The 25989-nt window shown below is 50.9% G+C and overlaps 2 protein-coding genes across 3 annotated transcripts in view; one reads left to right on the top strand and one right to left on the bottom strand.

Annotated features, from left to right (window-relative positions):
• Nucleotides 1–25989, top strand: part of LOC138797178 (zinc finger protein 300-like) — an 898668-nt gene that overhangs the window by 132916 nt on the left and 739763 nt on the right. The window lies entirely within an intron of this gene.
• On the bottom strand, nt 1220–9809 carry LOC138797098 (oocyte zinc finger protein XlCOF22-like). The gene is made up of 2 exons (XM_069976899.1): nt 9732–9809; nt 1220–2482 (listed from the first exon to the last, which is right to left on the bottom strand). The coding sequence occupies exons 1-2, from the start codon at nt 9807–9809 to the stop codon at nt 1346–1348; spliced, it is 1215 nt and encodes a 404-aa protein (XP_069833000.1). The 3' UTR covers nt 1220–1345.

A 25989-nucleotide genomic window follows, 5' to 3' on the forward strand; every position in this document is an offset into this window, starting at 1 on the left:
ACACATCACTTGTGCCGCTAACATACCCGCTACACATCACATGTGCCACTAACATACCCACTACACATCACTTGTGCCACTAACATACCCAGTACACATCACTTGTGCCGCTAACATACCCAGTACACATCACATGTGCCGCTAACATACCCACTACACATCACATGTGCCGCTAACATACCCACTACACATCACATGTGCCGCTAACATACCCACTACACATCACATGTGCCACTAACATACCCCCTACACATCACATGTGCCGCTAACATACCCAGTACAAATGAAAAGACAAATACAATTTGTTTTTTATCCAGTTTCCTCTCTTTTGCCGTCTACATATTAAATAATAAAACCCTGAGAAGGGGAGCACATAGGAGGATCCGCATATCCTCAGTATCCGCATATTCTCCATATCTGCATATCCTCAGTATCCGCACATCCTCGGTATCCGCACATCCTCAGTATCCGCATATTCTCCATATCCGCACATCCCCGGTATCTGCATATTCTCCATATCCGGACATCCCCGGTATCCGCACATCCCCAGTATCCGCATATTCTCCATATCCGCACATCCCCGGTATCCGCACATCCCCAGTATCCGCATATTCTCCATATCCGCACATCCCCGGTATGCGCACATCCCCGGTATCCTCACATCCCCGGTATTCGCATATTCTCTGTATCCGCACATCCTCAGTATCCGCATATTCTCCATATCTGCATATCCTCAGTATCCGCACATCCTCAGTATCCGCACATCCCCAGTATCTGCATATTCTCCATATCCGGACATCCCCGGTATCCGCACATCCCCAGTATCCGCATATTCTCCATATCCGCACATCCCCGGTATCCGCACATCCCCAGTATCCGCATATTCTCCATATCCGCACATCCCCGGTATCCGCATATTCTCAGTACCGCACATCCTCAGTATCCGCATATTCTCCATATCCGCATATCCTCGGTATCCTCACATCCCCGGTATCCTCACATCCCCGGTATCCTCACATCCCCGGTATTCGCATATTCTCTGTATCCGCACATCCTCAGTATCCTCACATCCCCGGTATCCGCATATTCTCAGTACCGCACATCCCCGGTATCCGCATATTCTCAGTATCCGCACATCACGAGTATCCGCACATCCCCGGTATCCGCACATCACGAGTATCCGCACATCCCCGGTATCCACATATCCTCACATCCCGATATCCTCAGGGCTTTCTCCTCCACAGATCCCGCTCACACATCACCTCCGGTCAGTATTTGGGGTTCAGCAGATCGAGGGTCAGTCCACCAAATCTTACAGCAGTTTCACATTCTTCATTATATGTATCTAATTTCCTAGTAAAACGTTAACAAATGTAGATGACAATGGCTTCTCCCCTGTGTGACTTCTCTGATGATTCCTTAGTTTGTCATTAGTAATAAAACATTCCCCACATTCTGAACATGGATACGGCTTCTCTCCTGTGTGATTTCTCCCATGTATTACAAGATGTGATTTACGGGTAAAACATTTTCCACATTCTGAACATGAATATGGCTTCTCTCCTGTGTGGATTCTCTTATGCCTTGCAAAATATGATTTGTCTGTAAAAGATTTTCCACATTCTGGACATGAATATGGCTTCTCTCCTGTATGAATTCTCTTATGTGTAGCAAAATTTGATTTATCTGTAAAGCATTTGCCACATTCTGCACATGAATATGGTTTCTCTCCTGTGTGAATCCTCTCATGTCTACTCAGATCTGATTTGTTTGGAAAGCATTTTTCACATTCTGAGCATGAAAATGGAGTGTCTCCTGTGTGATACCTCTGATGACCCTTCAACTTGGCTTTTGTATTAAAGCATTTACCACATTCTGAACACTGAAATGGCTTTTCTACTGTATGAATTCTCTCATGTTTAACTAGATCTGATCTGCTTGAAAAGCATTTTCCACATCCTAAACATGAATATGGCTTCTCTCCTGTGTGGCTTCTCTCATGTGAAACAAGCTGAGATTTCTGTATAAAACATTTCCCACATTCTGGACATGTATATGCCTTTTCTCCTGTGTGAATTCTCTCATGTGTAGCAAGATTTGATTTAAATGGAAAACATTTCCCACACTCTGAACATGAATATGGCTTCTCCCCTGTGTGAATTCTCTCATGTCTAACAAGGTGTGATTTAAATGAAAAACATTTCCCACATTCTGAACATGGATAAGACTTCTCTCCCCTGTGATGACTTCTGCGTGTAATAAGATCAAATCTACTTGAAAACTCTTCTCTACACTCATCACACTGAATCCTCTCTCCTCCTCCCTGCTCTGTCCCTGTGGTCGCGGTGTGTGATTGGTCAGGAGAAGGTTCCTCATGGTCAGGAGGATTATATGATAGATCTGTAGTGTGACATCCTGGATGTACAGTAAGGGGGAGGAGGGCTTCTCCTGAGGAGTGCTGCTCCGCACCGACAGCTTCTTCCTTATAATTCAGCAGTAGCACAATGTTTCCCGAACTTATTCTTTCTGTTAGAGTAAAATAAATTTTGAAAATTTTTCTTCCCCCCCCAAAAAAAATCAGGTGATAACTGATACAATACTAAAGACGTAAGGGATTTCTCCTTTATATTACAAACCCCATCCTTATATTGCCCCGCCCTTGTGACACCCCATCCTTATATTGCCCCGCCCTTGTGACACCCCATCCTTATATTGCCCCGCCCTTGTGACACCCCATCCTTATATTGCCCCGCCCTTGTGACACCCCGTCCTTATATTGCCCCGCCCTTGTGACACCAGAGTCACTTAACATGAAAAGGAAAAATTAAACAGACATTGCTGAAATTTTTGGATGTTGTTGTTCCGGTCTCTCCCTGTGTAAGTGACGTTACCATCATTCTGTAGCGGCTCTGCAAAGATTACACAGGACTGGAAACAAGGGGGGAGGGCAGGCAGGTATCACAATGTGTGACTATGGGACTGCGGATGATGGTGGAGTACAGCACAATGACCCTGAGGTGAGGTGTTACTGTAATGTAGCTGTAAGGTGGAGCCCCCCCTTATATCCCTGTGCCCCCCATCACTATACTGCACTATACATATATACACAGGGGGGGGTGTTACTGTAATGTAGCTGTAAGGTGGAGCCCCCCCTTATATCCCTGCCCCCCCCCTCACTATACTGCACTATACATATATACACAGGGGGGGGGGGTGTTACTGTAATGTAGCTGTAAGGTGGAGCCCCCCCTTATATCCCTGCCCCCCCTCACTATACTGCACTATACATATATACACAGGGGGGGGGTGTTACTGTAATGTAGCTGTAAGGTGGAGCCCCCCCTTATATCCCTGCCCCCCCCTCACTATACTGCACTATACATATATACACAGGGGGGGGGGGGGTGTTACTGTAATGTAGCTGTAAGGTGGAGCCCCCCCTTATATCCCTGTGCCCCCCCTCACTATACTGCACTATACATATATACACAGGGGGGGGGGGGGGTTACTGTAATGTAGCTGTAAGGTGGAGCCCCCCCTTATATCCCTGTGCCCCCCCCTCACTATACTGCACTATACATATATACACAGGGGGGGGTGTTACTGTAATGTAGCTGTAAGGTGGAGCCCCCCCTTATATCCCTGCCCCCCCCCTCACTATACTGCACTATACATATATACACAGGGGGGGGGGTTACTGTAATGTAGCTGTAAGGTGGAGCCCCCCCTTATATCCCTGCCCCCCCCTCACTATACTGCACTATACATATATACACAGGGGGGGGTTACTGTAATGTAGCTGTAAGGTGGAGCCCCCCCTTATATCCCTGCCCCCCCCTCACTATACTGCACTATACATATATACACAGGGGGGGGGGTGTTACTGTAATGTAGCTGTAAGGTGGAGCCCCCCCTTATATCCCTGCCCCCCCCTCACTATACTGCACTATACATATATATACACAGGGGGGGGGGGGGGGGTTACTGTAATGTAGCTGTAAGGTGGAGCCCCCCCTTATATCCCTGCCCCCCCCCCCCTCACTATACTGCACTATACATATATACACAGGGGGGGAGGGGGTTACTGTAATGTAGCTGTAAGGTGGAGCCCCCCCTTATATCCCTGCCCCCCCTCGCTATACTGCACTATACATATATACACAGGGGGGAGTGTTACTGTAATGTAGCTGTAAGGTGGAGCCCCCCCCTTATATCCCTGCCCCCCCTCACTATACTGCACTATACATATATACACAGGGGGGGGGGGTGTTACTGTAATGTAGCTGTAAGGTGGAGCCCCCCCTTATATCCCTGCCCCCCCTCACTATACTGCACTATACATATATACACAGGGGGGGGGGTGTTACTGTAATGTAGCTGTAAGGTGGAGCCCCCCCTTATATCCCTGTGCCCCCCCCTCACTATACTGCACTATACATATATACACAGGGGGGGGGGGGGTGTTACTGTAATGTAGCTGTAAGGTGGAGCCCCCCCTTATATCCCTGCCCCCCCTCACTATACTGCACTATACATATATACACAGGGGGGGGGGTGTTACTGTAATGTAGCTGTAAGGTGGAGCCCCCCCTTATATCCCTGTGCCCCCCTCACTATACATATATACACAGGAAGGGGGGTGTTACTGTAATGTAGCTGTAAGGTGGAGCCCCCCCTTATATCCCTGCCCCCCCTCACTATACTGCACTATACATATATACACAGGGGGGGGGGGTGTTACTGTAATGTAGCTGTAAGGTGGAGCCCCCCCTTATATCCCTGCCCCCCCTCACTATACTGCACTATACATATATACACAGGGGGGGGTTACTGTAATGTAGCTGTAAGGTGGAGCCCCCCCTTATATCCCTGCCCCCCCCCTCACTATACTGCACTATACATATATACACAGGGGAGGGGGTTACTGTAATGTAGCTGTAAGGTGGAGCCCCCCCTTATATCCCTGCCCCCCCTCACTATACTGCACTATACATATATACACAGGGGGGGGGGTGTTACTGTAATGTAGCTGTAAGGTGGAGCCCCCCCTTATATCCCTGTGCCCCCCATCACTATACTGCACTATACATATATACACAGGGGGGGGGTGTTACTGTAATGTAGCTGTAAGGTGGAGCCCCCCCTTATATCCCTGTGACCCCCTCACTATACTGCACTATACATATATACACAGGGGGGGGGGTGTTACTGTAATGTAGCTGCAAGGTGGAGCCCCCCCTTATATCCCTGTGCCCCCCCTCACTATACATATATACATATATACACAGGGGGGGGGGTGTTACTGTAATGTAGCTGTAAGGTGGAGCCCCCCCTTATATCCCTGCCCCCCCCTCACTATACTGCACTATACATATATACACAGGGGGGGGTGTTACTGTAATGTAGCTGTAAGGTGGAGCCCCCCCTTATATCCCTGTGCCCCCCTCACTATACTGCACTATACATATATACACAGGGGGGGGGGGTGTTACTGTAATGTAGCTGTAAGGTGGAGCCCCCCCTTATATCCCTGTGACCCCTTCCCCTCACTATACTTCACTATACATATATACACGGGGGGGGGGTGTTACTGTAATGTAGCTGTAAGGTGGAGCCCCCCCTTATATCCCTGTGCCCCCCTCACTATACTGCACTATACATATATACACGGGGGGGGGGGTGTTACTGTAATGTAGCTGTAAGGTGGAGCCCCCCCTTATATCCCTGTGCCCCCCCCTCACTATACTGCACTATACATATATACACAGGGGGGGGTGTTACTGTAATGTAGCTGTAAGGTGGAGCCCCCCCTTATATCCCTGCCCCCCCCCTCACTATACTGCACTATACATATATACACAGGGGGGGGGTGTTACTGTAATGTAGCTGTAAGGTGGAGCCCCCCCTTATATCCCTGCCCCCCCTCACTATACTGCACTATACATATATACACAGGGGGGGGGTGTTACTGTAATGTAGCTGTAAGGTGGAGCCCCCCCTTATATCCCTGTGACCCCTTCCCCTCACTATACTGCACTATACATATATACACGAGGGGGGGGGTGTTACTGTAATGTAGCTGTAAGGTGGAGCCCCCCCTTATATCCCTGTGCCCCCCTCACTATACTGCACTATACATATATACACCGGGGGGGGGGGGTGTTACTGTAATGTAGCTGCAAGGTGGAGCCCCCCCTTATATCCCTGTGCCCCCCCTCACTATACTGCACTATACATATATACACAGGGGGGGGTTACTGTAATGTAGCTGTAAGGTGGAGCCCCCCCTTATATCCCTGCCCCCCCTCACTATACTGCACTATACATATATACACAGGGGGGGAGGGGGTGTTACTGTAATGTAGCTGTGAGGTGGAGCCCCCCCTTATATCCCTGTGCCCCCCCCCCCTCACTATACTGCACTATACATATATACACAGGAAGGGGGGTGTTACTGTAATGTAGCTGTAAGGTGGAGCCCCCCCTTATATCCCTGTGCCCCCCCCTCAATATACTGCACTATACATATATACACGGGGGGGGGGGTGTTACTGTAATGTAGCTGCAAGGTGGAGCCCCCCCTTATATCCCTGTGCCCCCCCCTCACTATACTGCACTATACATATATACACAGGGGGGGGGTTACTGTAATGTAGCTGTAAGGTGGAGCCCCCCCTTATATCCCTGTGCCCCCCCCCTCACTATACTGCACTATACATATATACACAGGAAGGGGGGTGTTACTGTAATGTAGCTGTAAGATGGAGCCCCCCCTTATATCCCTGTGCCCCCCCCTCACTATACTGCACTATACATATATACACAGGAAGGGGGGTGTTACTGTAATGTAGCTGTAAGGTGGAGCCCCCCCTTATATCCTTGTGCCCCCCCCTCACTATACTGCACTATACATATATACACAGGGGGAGGGGGGTTACTGTAATGTAGCTGTAAGGTGGAGCCCCCCCTTATATCCCTGCCCCCCCTCACTATACTGTACTATACATATATACACAGGGGGGGGGGTGTTACTGTAATGTAGCTGTAAGGTGGAGCCCCCCTTATATCCCTGCCCCCCCCTCACTATACATATATACACAGGGGGGAGGGTGTTACTATAATGTAGCTGTAAGGTGGAGCCCCCCCTTATATCCCTGCCCCCCCTCACTATACTGCACTATACATATATACACAGGGGGGGGGTACTGTAATGTAGCTGTAAGGTGGAGCCCCCCCTTATATCCCTGCCCCCCCTCACTATACTGCACTATACATATATACACAGGGGGGGGGTACTGTAATGTAGCTGTAAGGTGGAGCCCCCCCTTATATCCCTGCCCCCCCTCACTATACTGCACTATACATATATACACAGGGGGGGGGTACTGTAATGTAGCTGTAAGGTGGAGCCCCCCCTTATATCCCTGCCCCCCCTCACTATACTGCACTATACATATATACACAGGGGGGGGGGGGTGTTACTGTAATGTAGCTGTAAGGTGGAGCCCCCCCTTATATCCCTGCCCCCCCCCCTCACTATACTGCACTATACATATATACACAGGGGGGGGGGGGTTACTGTAATGTAGCTGTAAGGTGGAGCCCCCCCTTATATCCCTGCCCCCCTCACTATACTGCACTATACATATATACACGGGGGGGGGGGGTTACTGTAATGTAGCTGTAAGGTGGAGCCCCCCTTATATCCCTGCCCCCCCCTCACTATACTGCACTATACATATATACACAGGGGGGGGGGGGGTGTTACTGTAATGTAGCTGTAAGGTGGAGCCCCCCCTTATATCCCTGCCCCCCCCTCACTATACTGCACTTTACATATATACACAGGGGGGGGGGGGTGTTACTGTAATGTAGCTGTAAGGTGGAGCCCCCCTTATATCCCTGCCCCCCCTCACTATACTGCACTATACATATATACACAGGGGGGGGGTGTTACTGTAATGTAGCTGTAAGGTGGAGCCCCCCCTTATATCCCTGTGCCCCCCTCACTATACTGCACTATACATATATACACGGGGGGGGGGTTACTGTAATGTAGCTGTAAGGTGGAGCCCCCCCTTATATCCCTGCCCCCCTCACTATACTGCACTATACATATATACACAGGGGGGGGGGGTTACTGTAATGTAGCTGTAAGGTGGAGCCCCCCCTTATATCCCTGCCCCCCTCACTATACTGCACTATACATATATACACAGGGGGGGGGGGTTACTGTAATGTAGCTGTAAGGTGGAGCCCCCCCTTAAATCCCTGTGCCCCCCACCCTCACTATACTGCACTATACATATATACACAGGGGGGGGGGGGGTTACTGTAATGTAGCTGTAAGGTGGAGCCCCCCTTATATCCCTGCCCCCCCTCACTATACATATATACACAGGGGGGGGGGGGGGGGTTACTGTAATGTAGCTGTAAGGTGGAGCCCCCCCTTATATCCCTGTGTAACTCCATCCTCCCCTACCTGGTATAGCAGCTGCCGGCGCCTCCTCCTCCTTCACCTCACTCATACACAGGGGATCGCCCCTCATCCTCTCTTCTTCTGCTTCATCCTCCACTTTAATATTAGTCACCTGATCTCCCCCCTGATGGGACATATAGAACAATTCAGTACAATCCAGCAGACAGGAGGGAAAATCTAACACATCAACATAAGAAACCAGCAACATGTATCTATCAGCCTCATCACATCTATGAGTGCAGGAGCAACAACCACCAGCACCGGGGGGCGCTATAGAGATATAGTGCTATAGCATCAGCCTCATCTACCTGCTGATTGTCTGCTGGGACATTTCCCTCTGGACAGTCCTGGGAATACAGAGGACGGGGACACCTCTCTGGTGGATTCCTGTCACTGCCTCCATCTGTAGGGAACACACAGGGAGCCAATCCATTATACACTGCTACATGTCATCAGGAGGAGGAGGATGGGAGGGGGAGGAGGATGGGAAGAGGAGGAGGAGGATGGGAGGAGGAGGAGGAGGATGGGAGGAGGAGGAGGATGGGAGGAGGAGGAGGATGATCTAGGGGCCCCTCCCCCCTGCTCTCTAGCATCAGGAAGGTCTCCTCTTACCTTGTGCTGTGAGGCCGGGCGGCTGATCCTCCACCATGAGCGGCTGCTCCCCCCGGTACAGATCCTTGTGTCCTTCTACATACTCCCACTCCTCCATGGAGAAATAGACGGCCACATCCTGACACCTTATAGGAACCTGACACACACAATGATCACACAGTCATCCCCCCCAGCCTGCTGCCTCCTGGATTACTCTATCATCTCCCAGCATTCCCCAGTGTCACCTCTCCAGTCAGCAGCTCAGTCATCCTGTGGGTGAGTTCTAGGATCTTCTGCTCATGTATCAGTGATGGAGGCTCCGTGATGGGGCCCCGGGCCCTGCTCCGCCCTCCTGACTCCTGGGGGAAGGCCACACCCTCCCCCCATGTCTTCTTCACTATGGTGTAATCCTGGGGATGGAGAGAGACAATGAGGGGACTGAGCCCAGTATTCCTGCCTCCTCCTCACTACAAAGAGGAGATTGTCCCCCTGTATAGAGCTCTAGTGAGGAGGAGGAGGAGGAGACACATCTGGACTACTGGGGTCAGTGCTGGAGACCACCGCACCTACAAAGAGGAGACCAGATCCAGAACATAGAGCGGGGGAGGGAGGGAGGGGCCAAAGAGCCCAGACAACAATGGTGGAAATCTAGAGAAGTTACCTCTCCGGTCAGCAGGCGGATGATCTCCAAGGTGACGTGTAATATTCTCTTACTGATCTCATTCCTGTCCTTCCCCATTCTTGGGAGGTCATTCAGGAGAAGAAGCGTCTGGGGGAGAAGAGGAGACAACTGGAGCACAAGGAGGGGCTAGTCCTGCCGGGGCCTTTGTGTCACAGCCAGGGGCCCCAAACCATACAGGGGCCACAGCATATGTAACATCCCTCCTCCTGTAAGCTTACCTTACTGCTGGGGGGGGGGGGGGTCACACTGATAGTAACACAATGTAACATCCCTCCTCCTGTAAGCTTACCTTACTGCTGGGGGGGTCACACTGATAGTAACACAATGTAACATCCCTCCTCCTGTAAGCTTACCTTACTGCTGGGGTCACACACTGATAGTAACACAATGTAACATCCCTCCTCCTGTAAGCTTACCTTACTGCTGGGGGGGGTCACACACTGATAGTAACACAATGTAACACCCCTCCTCCTGTAAGCTTACCTTACTGCTGGGGGGACACACTGATAGTAACACAATGTAACATCCCTCCTCCTGTAAGCTTACCTTACTGCTGGGGGGGTCACACACTGATAGTAACACAATGTAACACCCCTCCTCCTGTAAGCTTACCTTACTGCTGGGGGGACACACTGATAGTAACACAATGTAACATCCCTCCTCCTGTAAGCTTACCTTACTGCTGGGGGGGGGTCACACTGATAGTAACACAATGTAACACCCCTCCTCCTGTAAGCTTACCTTACTGCTGGGGTCACACACTGATAGTAACACAATGTAACATCCCTCCTCCTGTAAGCTTACCTTACTGCTGGGGGGGTCACACTAATAGTAACACAATGTAACACCCCTCCTCCTGTAAGCTTACCTTACTGCTGGGGGGTCACACACTGATAGTAACACAATGTAACACCCCTCCTCCTGTAAGCTTACCTTACTGCTGGGGGGGGTCACACTGATAGTAACACAATGTAACACCCCTCCTCCTGTAAGCTTACCTTACTGCTGGGGTCACACACTGATAGTAAAACAATGTAACACCCCTCCTCCTGTAAGCTTACCTTACTGCTGGGGTCACACACTGATAGTAACACAATGTAACATCCCTCCTCCTGTAAGCTTACCTTACTGCTGGGGGGTCACACACTGATAGTAACACAATGTAACACCCCTCCTCCTGTAAGCTTACCTTACTGCTGGGGGGTCACACACTGATAGTAACACAATGTAACATTCCTCCTCCTGTAAGCTTACCTTACTGCTGGGGTCACACACTGATAGTAACACAATGTAACACCCCTCCTCCTGTAAGCTTACCTTACTGCTGGGGGGTCACACACTGATAGTAACACAATGTAACATCCCTCCTCCTGTAAGCTTACCTTACTGCTGGGGGGGGGTCACACTGATAGTAACACAATGTAACACCCCTCCTCCTGTAAGCTTACCTTACTGCTGGGGTCACACACTGATAGTAACACAATGTAACATCCCTCCTCCTGTAAGCTTACCTTACTGCTGGGGTCACACACTGATAGTAACACAATGTAACATTCCTCCTCCTGTAAGCTTACCTTACTGCTGGGGTCACACACTGATAGTAACACAATGTAACACCCCTCCTCCTGTAAGCTTACCTTACTGCTGGGGGGGGGGGGTCACACACTGATAGTAACACAATGTAACATCCCTCCTCCTGTAAGCTTACCTTACTGCTGGGGTCACACTGATAGTAACACAATGTAACATCCCTCCTCCTGTAAGCTTACCTTACTGCTGGGGGGTCACACACTGATAGTAACACAATGTAACATCCCTCCTCCTGTAAGCTTACCTTACTGCTGGGGGACACACTGATAGTAACACAATGTAACATCCCTCCTCCTGTAAGCTTACCTTACTGCTGCGGTCACAAACTGATAGTAACACAATGTAACATCCCTCCTCCTTTAAGCTTACCTTACTGCTGGGGGTTCACACACTGATAGTAACACAATGTAACATCCCTTCTCCTGTAAGCTTACCTTACTGCTGGGGGGGGTCACACTGATAGTAACACAATGTAACATCCCTCCTGTAAGCTTACCTTACTGCTGGGGTCACACACTGATAGTAACACAATGTAACACCCCTCCTCCTGTAAGCTTACCTTACTGCTGGGGTCACACTGATAGTAACACAATGTAACACCCCTCCTCCTGTAAGCTTACCTTACTGCTGGGGTCACACTGATAGTAACACAATGTAACATCCCTCCTCCTGTAAGCTTACCTTACTGCTGGGGTCACACTGATAGTAACACAATGTAACATCCCTCCTCCTGTAAGCTTACCTTACTGCTGGGGGGGTCACACTGATAGTAACACAATGTAACATCCCTCCTCCTGTAAGCTTACCTTACTGCTGGGGTCACACGCTGATAGTAACACAATGTAACACCCCTCCTCCTGTAAGCTTACCTTACTGCTGGGGTCACACACTGATAGTAACACAATGTAACACCCCTCCTCCTGTAAGCTTACCTTACTGCGGGGGGGGGTCACACTGATAGTAACACAATGTAACACCCCTCCTCCTGTAAGCTTACCTTACTGCTGGGGGGGGGGGGGGGGTCACACTGATAGTAACACAATGTAACATCCCTCCTCCTGTAAGCTTACCTTACTGCTGGGGGGGTCACACACTGATAGTAACACAATGTAACACCCCTCCTCCTGTAAGCTTACCTTACTGCTGGGGGGGGTCACACACTGATAGTAACACAATGTAACACCCCTCCTCCTGTAAGCTTACCTTACTGCTGGGATCACACACTGATAGTAACACAATGTAACATCCCCCCTCCTGTAAGCTTACCTTACTGCTGGGGGGGGGGGGTCACACACTGATAGTAACACAATGTAACATCCCTCCTCCTGTAAGCTAACCTTACTGCTGGGGTCACACACTGATAGTAACACAATGTAACATCCCTCCTCCTGTAAACTTACCCTACTGCTGGGGTCACACTGATAGTAACACAATGTAACACCCCTCCCCCCTGTAAGCTTACCTTACTGCTGGGGGGTCACACACTGATAGTAACACAATGTAACATCCCTCTTCCTGTAAGCTTACCTTACTGCTGGGGGGTCACACACTGATAGTAACACAATGTAACATCCCTCCTCCTGTAAGCTTACCTTACTGCTGGGGGGGGGGGGGGGTCACACTGATAGTAACACAATGTAACACCCCTCCTCCTGTAAGCTTACCTTACTGCTGGGGTCACACACTGATAGTAACACAATGTAACATCCCTCCTCCTGTAAGCTTACCTTACTGCTGAGGGGTCACACTGATAGTAACACAATGTAACATCCCTCCTCCTTTAAGCTTACCTTACTGCTGGGGTCACACACTGATAGTAACACTATGTAACATCCCTCCTCCTGTAAGCTTACCTTACTGCTGAGGGGTCACACTGATAGTAACACAATGTAACATCCCTCCTCCTGTAAGCTTACCTTACTGCTGGGGTCACACACTGATAGTAACACTATGTAACATCCCTCCTCCTGTAAGCTTACCTTACTGCTGAGGGGTCACACTGATAGTAACACAATGTAACACCCCTCCTCCTGTAAGCTTACCTTACTGCTGGGGTCACACACTGATAGTAACACTATGTAACATCCCTCCTCCTGTAAGCTTACCTTACTGCTGAGGGGTCACACTGATAGTAACACAATGTAACATCCCTCCTCCTGTAAGCTTACCTTACTGCTGAGGGGTCACACTGATAGTAACACAATGTAACATCCCTCCTCCTGTAAGCTTACCTTACTGCTGGGGTCACACACTGATAGTAACACAATGTAACATCCCTCCTCCTGTAAGCTTACCTTACTGCTGGGGTCACACACTGATAGTAACACAATGTAACATCCCTCCTCCTGTAAGCTTACCTTACTGCTGGGGTCACACACTGATAGTAACACAATGTAACACCCCTCCTCCTGTAAGCTTACCTTACTGCTGGGGTCACACTGATAGTAACACAATGTAACATCCCTCCTCCTGTAAGCTTACCTTACTGTTGGGGTCACACTGATAGTAACACAATGTAACACCCCTCCTCCTGTAAGCTTACCTTACTGCTGAGGGGTCACACTGATAGTAACACAATGTAACATCCCTCCTCCTGTAAGCTTACCTTACTGCTGGGGTCACACACTGATAGTAACACAATGTAACACCCCTCCTCCTGTAAGCTTACCTTACTGCTGGGGTCACACACTGATAGTAACACAATGTAACATCCCTCCTCCTGTAAGCTTACCTTACTGCTGGGGGGTCACACACTGATAGTAACACAATGTAACACCCCTCCTCCTGTAAGCTTACCTTACTGCTGGGGTCACACACTGAGGAGCAGAGATCTCCACACACAACACAACAGCAGTGACTGCCCGGCCAGGAGCTGCTCTGTGACCGGTAGGGTAGATGCTATTTCCAAGTGAATCTATGTCCCCTTGATGACATCACGCCCATGTGACTTGTGTGGGAGGAGCTTATGGTTTCCCGGCCTTTCCTAGCAGTAGTGAGGAGGTTGCGTCTAGAATGGAGTTGCTCCTGTGAGGTCCTCCCTTCAGCAACTCCATTCTAGCTCACTCACTAGTGGAGGGACTAGATTGGAGTTGCTGAAGTGAGGACCTACTAGGAGACACTCCATTCTAGACATGTCTTCGCAGAAGTGACTAGAATGGAGTTGTTTACAAGACCTATAGGATTCTATTGTAGTAGGTGCATTATTCTGGCAGCTCATTCATAAATAGTGCTGCACAATAATTTGGACTAGACATGGAGTAAGATTCCACTTAGTGTAAATTTATATGTATTCCTTTTTATATATTTTTTTATCAAATCAACCCGTTTTTCTGTAACATTGGTGTCAGTGTTACTGTTTTTGTCAGTGATTCTGCTGGTCTTTTTGTCCATTTTCAGAAAAAATGTATTTTGAAAGTCGTCTAAATGGAAAGAATACATCATTTTAAAAACTGAAAATGTTCTGAGCTATTTTATGTGATTTCTGCTAGTATGCCTCAATAACACTCAGCATTACATCTTATATAACTTTACAGTAAAAAGTGGTCCTCCTTGCAGCCACTCCATTCTAGTCAGTTCATCATGGGGACAGCTAGAATGGAGTGGATGTATGGAGGACCTACTTATACCTGCTCCAGTTATTGCAGAAGCCATGAACCTACCAGGAGCCACTCCATTCTAGTCCCCTCACTAGTGAACTGACTAGAATGGAGTTGCTGTAGGGAAGACTTACCAGGAGCCACTCCATTCTAGTCCCCTCACTAGTGACCTGACTAGAATGGAGTTGCTGTAGGGAGGACCTACCAGGAGCCACTCCATTCTAGTCCCCTCACTCATGATCTGACTAGAATGGAGTTGCAGTAAGGAGGACCTACCAGGAGCCACTCCATTCTAGTCCCCTCACTAGTGAACTGACTAGAATGGAGTTGCTGTAGGGAAGACTTACCAGGAGCCACTCCATTCTAGGCCCCTCACTAGTGATCTGACTAGAATGGAGTTGTAGGGAAGACTTACCAGGAGCCACTCCATTCTAGGCCCCTCACTAGTGATCTGACTAGAATGGAGTTGCTGTAGGGAGGACCTACCAGGAGCCACTCCATTCTAGTCCCCTCACTAGTGACCTGACTAGAATGGAGTTGCTGTAGGGAAGACTTACCAGGAGCCACTCCATTCTAGGCCCCTCACTAGTGATCTGACTAGAATGGAGTTGTAGGGAAGACTTACCAGGAGCCACTCCATTCTAGTCCCCTCACTAGTGACCTGACTAGAATGGAGTTGCAGTAAGGAGGACCTACCAGGAGCCACTCTATTCTAGTCCCCGCACTAGTGACCTGACTAGAATGGAGTTGCTGTAGGGAGGACCTACCAGGAGCCACTCCATTCTAGGCCCCTCACTAGTGACCTGACTAGAATGGAGTTGCTGTAGGGAAGACCTACCAGGAGCCACTCCATTCTAGTCCCCTCACTAGTGATCTGACTAGAATGGAGTTGCTGTAGGGAGGACCTACCAGGAGCCACTCCATTCTAGTCCCCTCACTAGTGACCTGACTAGAATGGAGTTGCTGTAGGGAGGACCTACCAGGAGCCACTCCATTCTAGTCCCCTCACTAGTGACCTGACTAGAATGGAGTTGCTGTAGGGAGGACCTACCAGGAGCCACTCCATTCTAGTCCCCTCACTAGTGACCTGACTAGAATGGAGTTGCAGTAGGGAAGACCTACCAGGAGCCACTCCATTCTAGTCCCCTCACTAGTGACCTGACTAGAATGGAGTTGCTGTAGGGAGGACCTACCAGGAGCCACTCCATTCTAGTCCCCTCACTCATGATCTGACTAGAATGGAGTTGCAGTAAGGAGGACCTACCAGGAGCCACTCCATTCTAGTCCCCTCACTAGTGAACTGACTAGAATGGAGTTGCTGTAGGGAAGACTTACCAGGAGCCACTCCATTCTAGGCCCCTCACTAGTGATCTGACTAGAATGGAGTTGTTGTAGGGAAGACTTACCAGGAGCCACTCCATTCTAGGCCCCTCACTAGTGACCTGACTAGAATGGAGTTGCTGTAGGGAGGACCTACCAGGAGCCACTCCATTCTAGGCCCCTCACTAGTGATCTGACTAGAATGGAGTTGCTGTAGGGAAGACCTACCAGGAGCCACTCCATTCTAGTCCCCTCACTAGTGATCTGACTAGAATGGAGTTGCTGTAGGGAGGACCTACCAGGAGCCACTCCATTCTAGTCCCCTCACTAGTGACCTGACTAGAATGGAGTTGCTGTAGGGAAGACCTACCAGGAGCCACTCCATTCTAGTCCCCTCACTAGTGACCTGACTAGAATGGAGTTGCTGTAGGGAGGACCTACCAGGAGCCACTCCATTCTAGTCCCCTCACTCATGATCTGACTAGAATGGAGTTGCTGTAAGGAGGACCTATCAGGAGCCACTCCATTCTAGTCCCCTCACTCATGATCTGACTAGAATGGAGTTGCTGTAAGGAGGACCTACTAGGAGCCACTCCATTCTAGTCCCCTCACTAGTGATCTGACTAGAATGGAGTTGCTGTAGGGAGGACCTACCAGGAGCCACTCCATTCTAGTCCCCTCACTAGTGATCTGACTAGAATGGAGTTGCTGTAGGGAGGACCTACCAGGAGCCTCTCCAGTCTAGACAGCTCAGGAGGGAGACAGCTAGAATGGAGTTGCTGTAGGGAGGACCTACCAGGAGCCTCTCCAGTCTAGACAGCTCAGGAGGGAGACAGCTAGAATGGAGTTGCTTTTGGTAGGTTCTCCTTACAGCAACTTCATTCTAGTCAGTTCAGCAGTGAGACAGCTAGAATGGAGTTGGCGTATGGAGGACCTACTTACACCTGCTCGTTTGTGCAAAAATCATGAACCTACCAGGATCAACTTCATTCTAGTCAGTTCAGCAGTGAGGCAGCTAGAATGGAGTGGCTCCTGGTAGGTTCATGGCTTCTGCATTGACTGGGGCTGGTATAAGTAGATCCTCACCACCAGGTGTATCCTCTCCTCTGAGAGGGCATATATTCTAGCATGTTTAGTACTGTAATGTCTAGAGCACAGCTGAGGGCCAAAGTCTGACACCTGTTATAAACTACATTTCCCATCAGGACATACCTGTCCTGGCATGATGGGAATTGTAGTTTTGCAACTGCTGACACCTCGGGTCTAGAATGTTCCCTTTTCTCTGAGTTCCTGACTCTGATTCAGTATTGAAATGTCTAGTCCGTATCCTCTCCTCTGAGCGTATCCTCTCCTCTGAGCTTCTCACTGAGCAGCAACAAAAGGCCGGACCATATAGTCTATTATCATTATTATTTGTTATTATTAGGAGTTTCAGCAGAGACCTGAACATGTATACACAGGTATACAGCTATGTACTCACTACAGGATGTGTATATACACAGGTATACAGCTATATACACACTGCAGGACGTGTATACACGGGTATACAGCTATGTACACACTACAGGACGTGTACACACAGGTATACACCTATGTACACACTGCAGGACGTGTATACACAGGTATACAGCTATATACACACTGCAGGACGTGTATACACAGGTATACAGCTATGTACTCACTACAGGATGTGTATATACACAGGTATACAGCTATGTACTCACTACAGGATGTGTATACACGGGTATACAGCTATGTACACACTACAGGACGTGTATACACAGGTATACAGCTATGTACTCACTACAGGATGTGTATATACACAGGTATACAGCTATATACACACTGCAGGACGTGTATACACGGGTATACAGCTATGTACACACTACAGGACGTGTACACACAGGTATACACCTATGTACACACTGCAGGACGTGTATACACAGGTATACAGCTATATACACACTGCAGGACGTGTATACACAGGTATACAGCTATGTACTCACTACAGGATGTGTATATACACAGGTATACAGCTATGTACTCACTACAGGATGTGTATACACGGGTATACAGCTATGTACACACTACAGGACGTGTATACACAGGTATACAGCTATATACACACTGCAGGACGTGTATACACAGGTATACAGCTATATACACACTGCAGGACGTGTATACACGGGTATACAGCTATGTACTCACTACAGGACGTGTATACACAGGTATACAGCTATATACACACTGCAGGACGTGTATACACGGGTATACAGCTATGTACACACTACAGGACGTGTATACACAGGTATACAGCTATGTACACACTGCAGGACGTGTATACACAGGTATACAGCTATATACACACTGCAGGACGTGTATATACAGGGGGTCACATAGGGATAGGGGTATATGACTATACAGGGGGGGCACATAGGGATGGGGGGGCGGATAGAGGTGTATTACTACAAAGGGAGTGGATAGAGGTGTATAACTATACAGAGGGCACATAGCGATGGGGGGCGGATAGAGGTGTATTACTATTAAAGGGAGGGGTGGATAGAGGTGTATTACTATACGGGGGGGGGGGAACATAGGGATGTGGGATGGATGGAGGTTTATTACTATACAGGGAGGGGTGGATAGAGGTGTATGACTATATGGTGAGCTTACAGAGATAGGGGTGTATAACTATACGGGGGGAATCTAGGGATGGGGGTGTATGACTATATGGGGGGGTTATAGGGATAGGGGTGTATAACTATACGGGGGGAATCTAGGGATGGGGGTGTATGACCATACAGGGGGCACATAAGGATAGGGGTGTATGACTATACAGGGGGTTATAGGGATAGGGGTGTATGACTATATGGGGGGGCACATAAGGATAGGGGTGTATGACTATACAGGGGGTTATAGGGATAGGGGTGTATGACTATATGGGGGGGTTATAGGGATAGGGGTGTATGACTATATGGGGGGCTTTTAGGGATATGGGGATAGGGGTGTATGACTATACGGGAGGGGGGGATTCTAGGGATAATGGTGTATGACTATACAGGGGTGGGCACATAGGTATGGGGATGTATTACTATATGGGCCCAGCACACAGTATATGAGCTCTCACAGCTCAGGCAGAGACCTGGGGCAGGCTGGGGGTACACAGCAGCTCCAGCACCTGAGCACTCAGAAGGAGAAGAGGATCTGCAGGCGCTGGCAGCTGCTTCCTTCCTCCAGCCTCCGGAGCAGGTACAGCAGTTCCTTCCTGCAAGGTAGTGACAGCTCCCGGTCACAGAACCCCGCACGTCCGCAGGAAAGAGCTGCTGCATCTCCCACATGTACAGCTGATAGCGTGCCCCAGCGTGTCCGATCGCAAATCCGGGGACACTGCGGCCGCCATGCCAGAGCCACAAGTGTGCGCACACTGAAACTGGAGCCTCACACTGACAACAGAGGACCAGGAAGACAGGCAGGAGGCTAGACGACTGGCTGCCATTTGCAGGACGCGACTGTACTGACGGCCCGACCCGGGCGTGGGGGGGATGGCGCTCAGACCGGATGCGTGCGCGGGGAGGGGGGGGGGGGGCTGGGCACTCTGACACGACGGATCGGGCGCGGGAAGGCTGCGGGGGGGGGGGGGCACTCTGACGTGACGGACCGGGCGCAAGGGTGTGGGGTGACTGTAACGGGCTGGGCGCGGGGGGGGGGAATGCTCTGACAGGACGCGAATGGGACGGGTGTGGGTGGTTGTTGTGCTCTGCCGGGCTGCTCAGTTACAAATATACCGCAGATACCGTCCTGGAAAAGTCCTCTCCCCCTGTATACAGACCCCACACACCAGTTCTCTCCCCTATATACAGACCCCACACTCCAGTCCTCTCCCCTGTATACAGACCCCACACACCAGTTCTCTCCCCTATATACAGACCCCACACTCCAGTCCTCTCCCCTGTATACAGACCCCACACACCAGTTCTCTCCCCTATATACAGACCCCACACTCCAGTCCTCTCCCCTGTATACAGACCCCACACACCAGTCCTCTCCCCCTGTATACAGACCCCACACACCAGTCCTCTCCCCCTGTATACAGACCCCACACACCAGTCCTCTCCCCCTGTATACAGACCCCACACACACCAGTTCTCTCCCCTATATACAGACCCCACACACCAGTCCTCTCCCCTATATACAGACCCCACACACCGGTCCTCTCCCCTGTATACAGACCCCACACACCAGTCCTCTCCCCCTGTATACAGACCCCACACACCAGTCCTCTCCCCCTGTATACAGACCCCACACACACCAGTTCTCTCCCCTATATACAGACCCCACACACCAGTCCTCTCCCCTATATACAGACCCCACACACCAGTCCTCTCCCCTGTATACAGACCCCACACACCAGTCCTCTCCCCTGTATACAGACCACACACACCAGTCCTCTCCCCCTGTATACAGACTCCACACACCAGTCCTCTCCCCCTGTATACAGACCCCACACACCAGTCCTCTCCCCCTGTATACAGACCCCACACACCAGTCCTCTCCCCCTGTATACAGACCCCACACACCAGTCCTCTCCCCTGTATACAGACCCCCCCACACACCAGTCCTCTCCCCTGTATACAGACCCCCCCACACACCAGTCCTCTCCCCTGTATACAGACCCCACACACCAGTCCTCTCCCCTGTATACAGACCCCACACACCAGTCCTCTCCCCTGTATACAGACCCCCCCACACACCAGTCCTCTCCCCTGTATACAGACCACACACACCAGTCCTCTCCCCCTGTATACAGACCCCACACACCAGTCCTCTCCCCTGTATACAGACCACACACACCAGTCCTCTCCCCTGTATACAGACCACACACACCAGTCCTCTCCCCCTGTATACAGACCCCACACACCAGTCCTCTCCCCCTGTATACAGACCCACACACACCAGTCCTCTCCCCCTGTATACAGACCCCCCACACCAGTCCTCTCCCCTGTATACAGACCCCACACACCAGTCCTCTCCCCTGTATACAGACCCCACACACCAGTCCTCTCCCCCTGTATACAGACCCCCCACACCAGTCCTCTCCCCTGTATACAGACCCCACACACCCCAGTCCTCTCCCCCTGTATACAGACCCCCTACACACACCAGTCCTCTCCCCTGTATACAGACCCCACACACCCCAGTCCTCTCCCCCTGTATACAGACCCCACACACACCAGTCCTCTCCCCCTGTATACAGATCCCACACACCAGTCCTCTCCCCCTGTATACAGACCCCCCCACACCAGTCCTCTCCCCTGTATACAGACCACACACACACTCCAGTCCTCTCCCCCTGTATACAGACCCCACACACCAGTCCTCTCCCCCTGTATACAGACCCCCACACACCAGTCCTCTCCCCTGTATACAGACTCCACACACACCAGTCCTCTCCCCCTGTATACAGACCCCCCACACCAGTCCTCTCCCCTGTATACAGCCCCCCCCCACACACACCAGTCCTCTCCCCTGTATACAGACCCCACACACACCAGTCCTCTCCCCCTGTATACAGACCCCACACACACCAGTCCTCTCCCCTGTATACAGACTACACACACCAGTCCTCTCCCCCTGTATACAGACCCCACACACCAGTCCTCTCCCCCTGTATACAGACCCCACACACACCAGTCCTCTCCCCTGTATACAGACTACACACTCCAGTCCTCTCCCCCTGTATACAGACCCCACACACCAGTCCTCTCCCCCTGTATACAGACCACACACACACCAGTCCTCTCCCCTGTATACAGACCCCACACACCAGTCCTCTCCCCCTGTATACAGACCACACACCAGTCCTCTCCCCTGTATACAGACCCCCCACACACCAGTCCTCTCCCCCTGTATACAGACCCCACACACACCAGTCCTCTCCCCCTGTATACAGACCCCACACACCAGTCCTCTCCCCCTGTATACAGACCCCACACACCAGTCCTCTCCCCCTGTATACAGACCCCACACACCAGTCCTCTCCCCCTGTATACAGACCCCCCACACACCAGTCCTCTCCCCCTGTATACAGACCCCACACACACCAGTCCTCTCCCCCTGTATACAGACCCCATACACCAGTCCTCTCCCCCTGTATACAGACCCCACACACCAGTCCTCTCCCCTGTATACAGACCCCCCCACACCAGTGCTCTCCCCCTGTATACAGACCCCACACACCAGTCCTCTCCCCCTGTATACAGACCCCACACACCAGTCCTCTCCCCCTGTATACAGACCCCACACACCAGTCCTCTCCTCCTGTATACAGACCCAAAACACCAGTCCTCTCCCCTGTATACAGACCCCACACACACCAGTCCTCTCCTCCTGTATACAGACCCAAAACACCAGTCCTCTCCCCCTGTATACAGACCCCCCCACACCAGTGCTCTCCCCCTGTATACAGACCCCACACACCAGTCCTCTCCCCCTGTATACAGACCCCACACACCAGTCCTCTCCCCCTGTATACAGACCCCACACACACCAGTCCTCTCCCCTGTAGACAGACCACACACACCAGTCCTCTCCCCCTGTATACAGACCCCACACACACCAGTCCTCTCCCCTGTATACAGACCCCACACACCAGTCCTCTCCCCCTGTATACAGACCCCACACACCAGTCCTCTCCCCCTGTATACAGACCCCACACACACCAGTCCTCTCCCCTGTCTACAGACCCCACACACCAGTCCTCTCCCCCTGTATACAGACCCCACACACACCAGTCCTCTCCCCCTGTATACAGACCACACACACACCAGTCCTCTCCCCTGTATACAGACCCCACACACACCAGTCCTCTCCCCTGTATACAGACCCCACACACACCAGTCCTCTCCCCCTGTATACAGACCCCACACACACCAGTCCTCTCCCCCTGTATACAGACCCCACACACCAGTCCTCTCCCCTGTATACAGACCCCCCCACACACCAGTCCTCTCCCCTGTAGACAGACCACACACACCAGTCCTCTCCCCCTGTATACAGACCCCACACACACCAGTCCTCTCCCCTGTAGACAGACCACACACACCAGTCCTCTCCCCCTGTATACAGACCCCACACACCAGTCCTCTCCCCTGTATACAGACCCCACACACCAGTCCTCTCCCCCTGTATACAGACCCCACACACCAGTCCTCTCCCCCTGTATACAGACCCCACACACACCAGTCCTCTCCCCTGTCTACAGACCCCACACACCAGTCCTCTCCCCCTGTATACAGACCCCACACACACCAGTCCTCTCCCCCTGTATACAGACCCCACACACCAGTCCTCTCCCCTGTATACAGACCCCACACACCAGTCCTCTCCCCCTGTATACAGACCCCACACACCAGTCCTCTCCCCCTGTATACAGACCCCCCACACACACCAGTCCTCTCCCCTGTATACAGACCCCACACACCAGTCCTCCCCCCCTGTATACAGACCCCACACACCAGTCCTCTCCCCCTGTATACAGACCCCACACACCAGTCCTCTCCCCCTGTATACAGACCCCACACACCAGTCCTCTCCCCTGTATACAGACCCCACACACCAGTCCTCTCCCCCTGTATACAGACCACACACATCAGTCCTCTCCCCCTGTATACAGACCCCACACACCAGTTCTCTCCCCTATATACAGACCCCACACTCCAGTCCTCTCCCCTGTATACAGACCCCACACACCAGTTCTCTCCCCTATATACAGACCCCACACACCAGTCCTCTCCCCCTGTATACAGACCCCACACACCAGTCCTCTCCCCCTGTATACAGACCCCACACACCAGTCCTCTCCCCTGTATACAGACCCCACACACCAGTCCTCTCCCCCTGTATACAGACCCCACACACTAGTCCTCTCCCCCTGTATACCCCTTTATGCTACTATGGATATTGTAGCTTCCTTCACTCTGTTTCTGCACAGTGAATGGTGCAGCAGCTCACTACTTCCTACTTCCGGTCGAGGCCCCGCCCCTCCTGGTGACATCACACCTCAAAGGAGAGGATACATTCTAGCATCTACCCTACTAGATCCACTTGGATTTAGACGCGAACGGTAGGGTGGATGCTGGAGGTGTAGGACCTGTGATGATGTCACAATCATGTGACCAGTACATGTGGGGGCGGAGCTCAGCAGTGCAGGAGAGAAGAGATTGTGGTGAAGGACCTGTGATCATGTGACAGGAGTGGGCGGGGCTCCCCACACACTGCACTGCCAGGACCTTATACCCTTCTATATGATGAGCAGTAAGGTAAGCTTACAGGAGGAGGGGTGTTACATTGTGTTACTATCAGTGTGACCCCAGCAGTAAGGTAAGCTTACAGGAGGAGGGGTGTTACATTGTGTTACTATCAGTGTGACCCCAGCAGTAAGGTAAGCTTACAGGAGGAGGGATGTTACATTGTGTTACTATCAGTGTGTGACCCCAGCAGTAAGGTAAGCTTACAGGAGGAGGGGTGTTACATTGTGTTACTATCAGTGTGACCCCCCCCCAGCAGTAAGGTAAGCTTACAGGAGGAGGGGTGTTACATTGTGTTACTATCAGTGTGTGACCCCAGCAGTAAGGTAAGCTTACAGGAGGAGGGATGTTACATTGTGTTACTATCAGTGTGTGACCCCAGCAGTAAGGTAAGCTTACAGGGGGAGGGATGTTACATTGTGTTACTATCAGTGTGTGACCCCCCCAGCAGTAAGGTAAGCTTACAGGAGGAGGGATGTTACATTGTGTTACTATCAGTGTGACCCCAGCAGTAAGGTAAGCTTACAGGAGGAGGGGTGTTACATTGTGTTACTATCAGTGTGACCCCCCCCCCCCCAGCAGTAAGGTAAGCTTACAGGGGGAGGGATGTTACATTGTGTTAATATCAGTGTGACCCCAGCAGTAAGGTAAGCTTACAGGAGGAGGGATGTTACATTGTGTTACTATCAGTGTGACCCCCCCCTAGCAGTAAGGTAAGCTTACAGGAGGAGGGATGTTACATTGTGTTACTATCAGTGTGTGACCCCCCAGCAGTAAGGTAAGCTTACAGGAGAAGGGGTGTTACATTGTGTTACTATCAGTGTGACCCCCAGCAGTAAGGTAAGCTTACAGGAGGAGGGATGTTACATTGTGTTACTATCAGTGTGTGACCCCAGCAGTAAGGTAAGCTTACAGGAGGAGGGATGTTACATTGTTTTACTATCAGTGTGTGACCCCAGCAGTAAGGTAAGCTTACAGGAGGGGGGATGTTACATTGTGTTACTATCAGTGTGTGACCCCCCCAGCAGTAAGGTAAGCTTACAGGAGGAGGGGTGTTACATTGTGTTACTATCAGTGTGACCCCAGCAGTAAGGTAAGCTTACAGGAGGAGGGGTGTTACATTGTGTTACTATCAGTGTGTGACCCCCCCAGCAGTAAGGTAAGCTTACAGGAGGAGGGGTGTTACATTGTGTTACTATCAGTGTGACCCCAGCAGTAAGGTAAGCTTACAGGAGGAGGGATGTTACATTGTGTTACTATCAGTGTGACCCCAGCAGTAAGGTAAGCTTACAGGAGGAGGGATGTTACATTGTGTTACTATCAGTGTGTTACCACAGCAGTAAGGTAAGCTTACAGGAGGAGGGGTGTTACATTGTGTTACTATCAGTGTGTGACCCCCCCCCCAGCAGTAAGGTAAGCTTACAG

This window comes from Dendropsophus ebraccatus, chromosome 7 (genome assembly GCF_027789765.1).
Source record: "Dendropsophus ebraccatus isolate aDenEbr1 chromosome 7, aDenEbr1.pat, whole genome shotgun sequence".
Taxonomy (NCBI): domain Eukaryota; kingdom Metazoa; phylum Chordata; class Amphibia; order Anura; family Hylidae; genus Dendropsophus; species Dendropsophus ebraccatus.

Excerpts from the sequence above, each read along its gene's own strand:
- LOC138797098 (XM_069976899.1), bottom strand. The coding sequence starts at position 9,809 with ATGGGGAAGGACAGGAATGAGATCAGTAAGAGAATATTACACGTCACC. Across the intron at positions 2,483-9,731 it reads TCCGCCTGCTGACCGGAGAG|GAAGAAGCTGTCGGTGCGGA; the intron begins GTAACTTCTCTA and ends CTGAATTATAAG.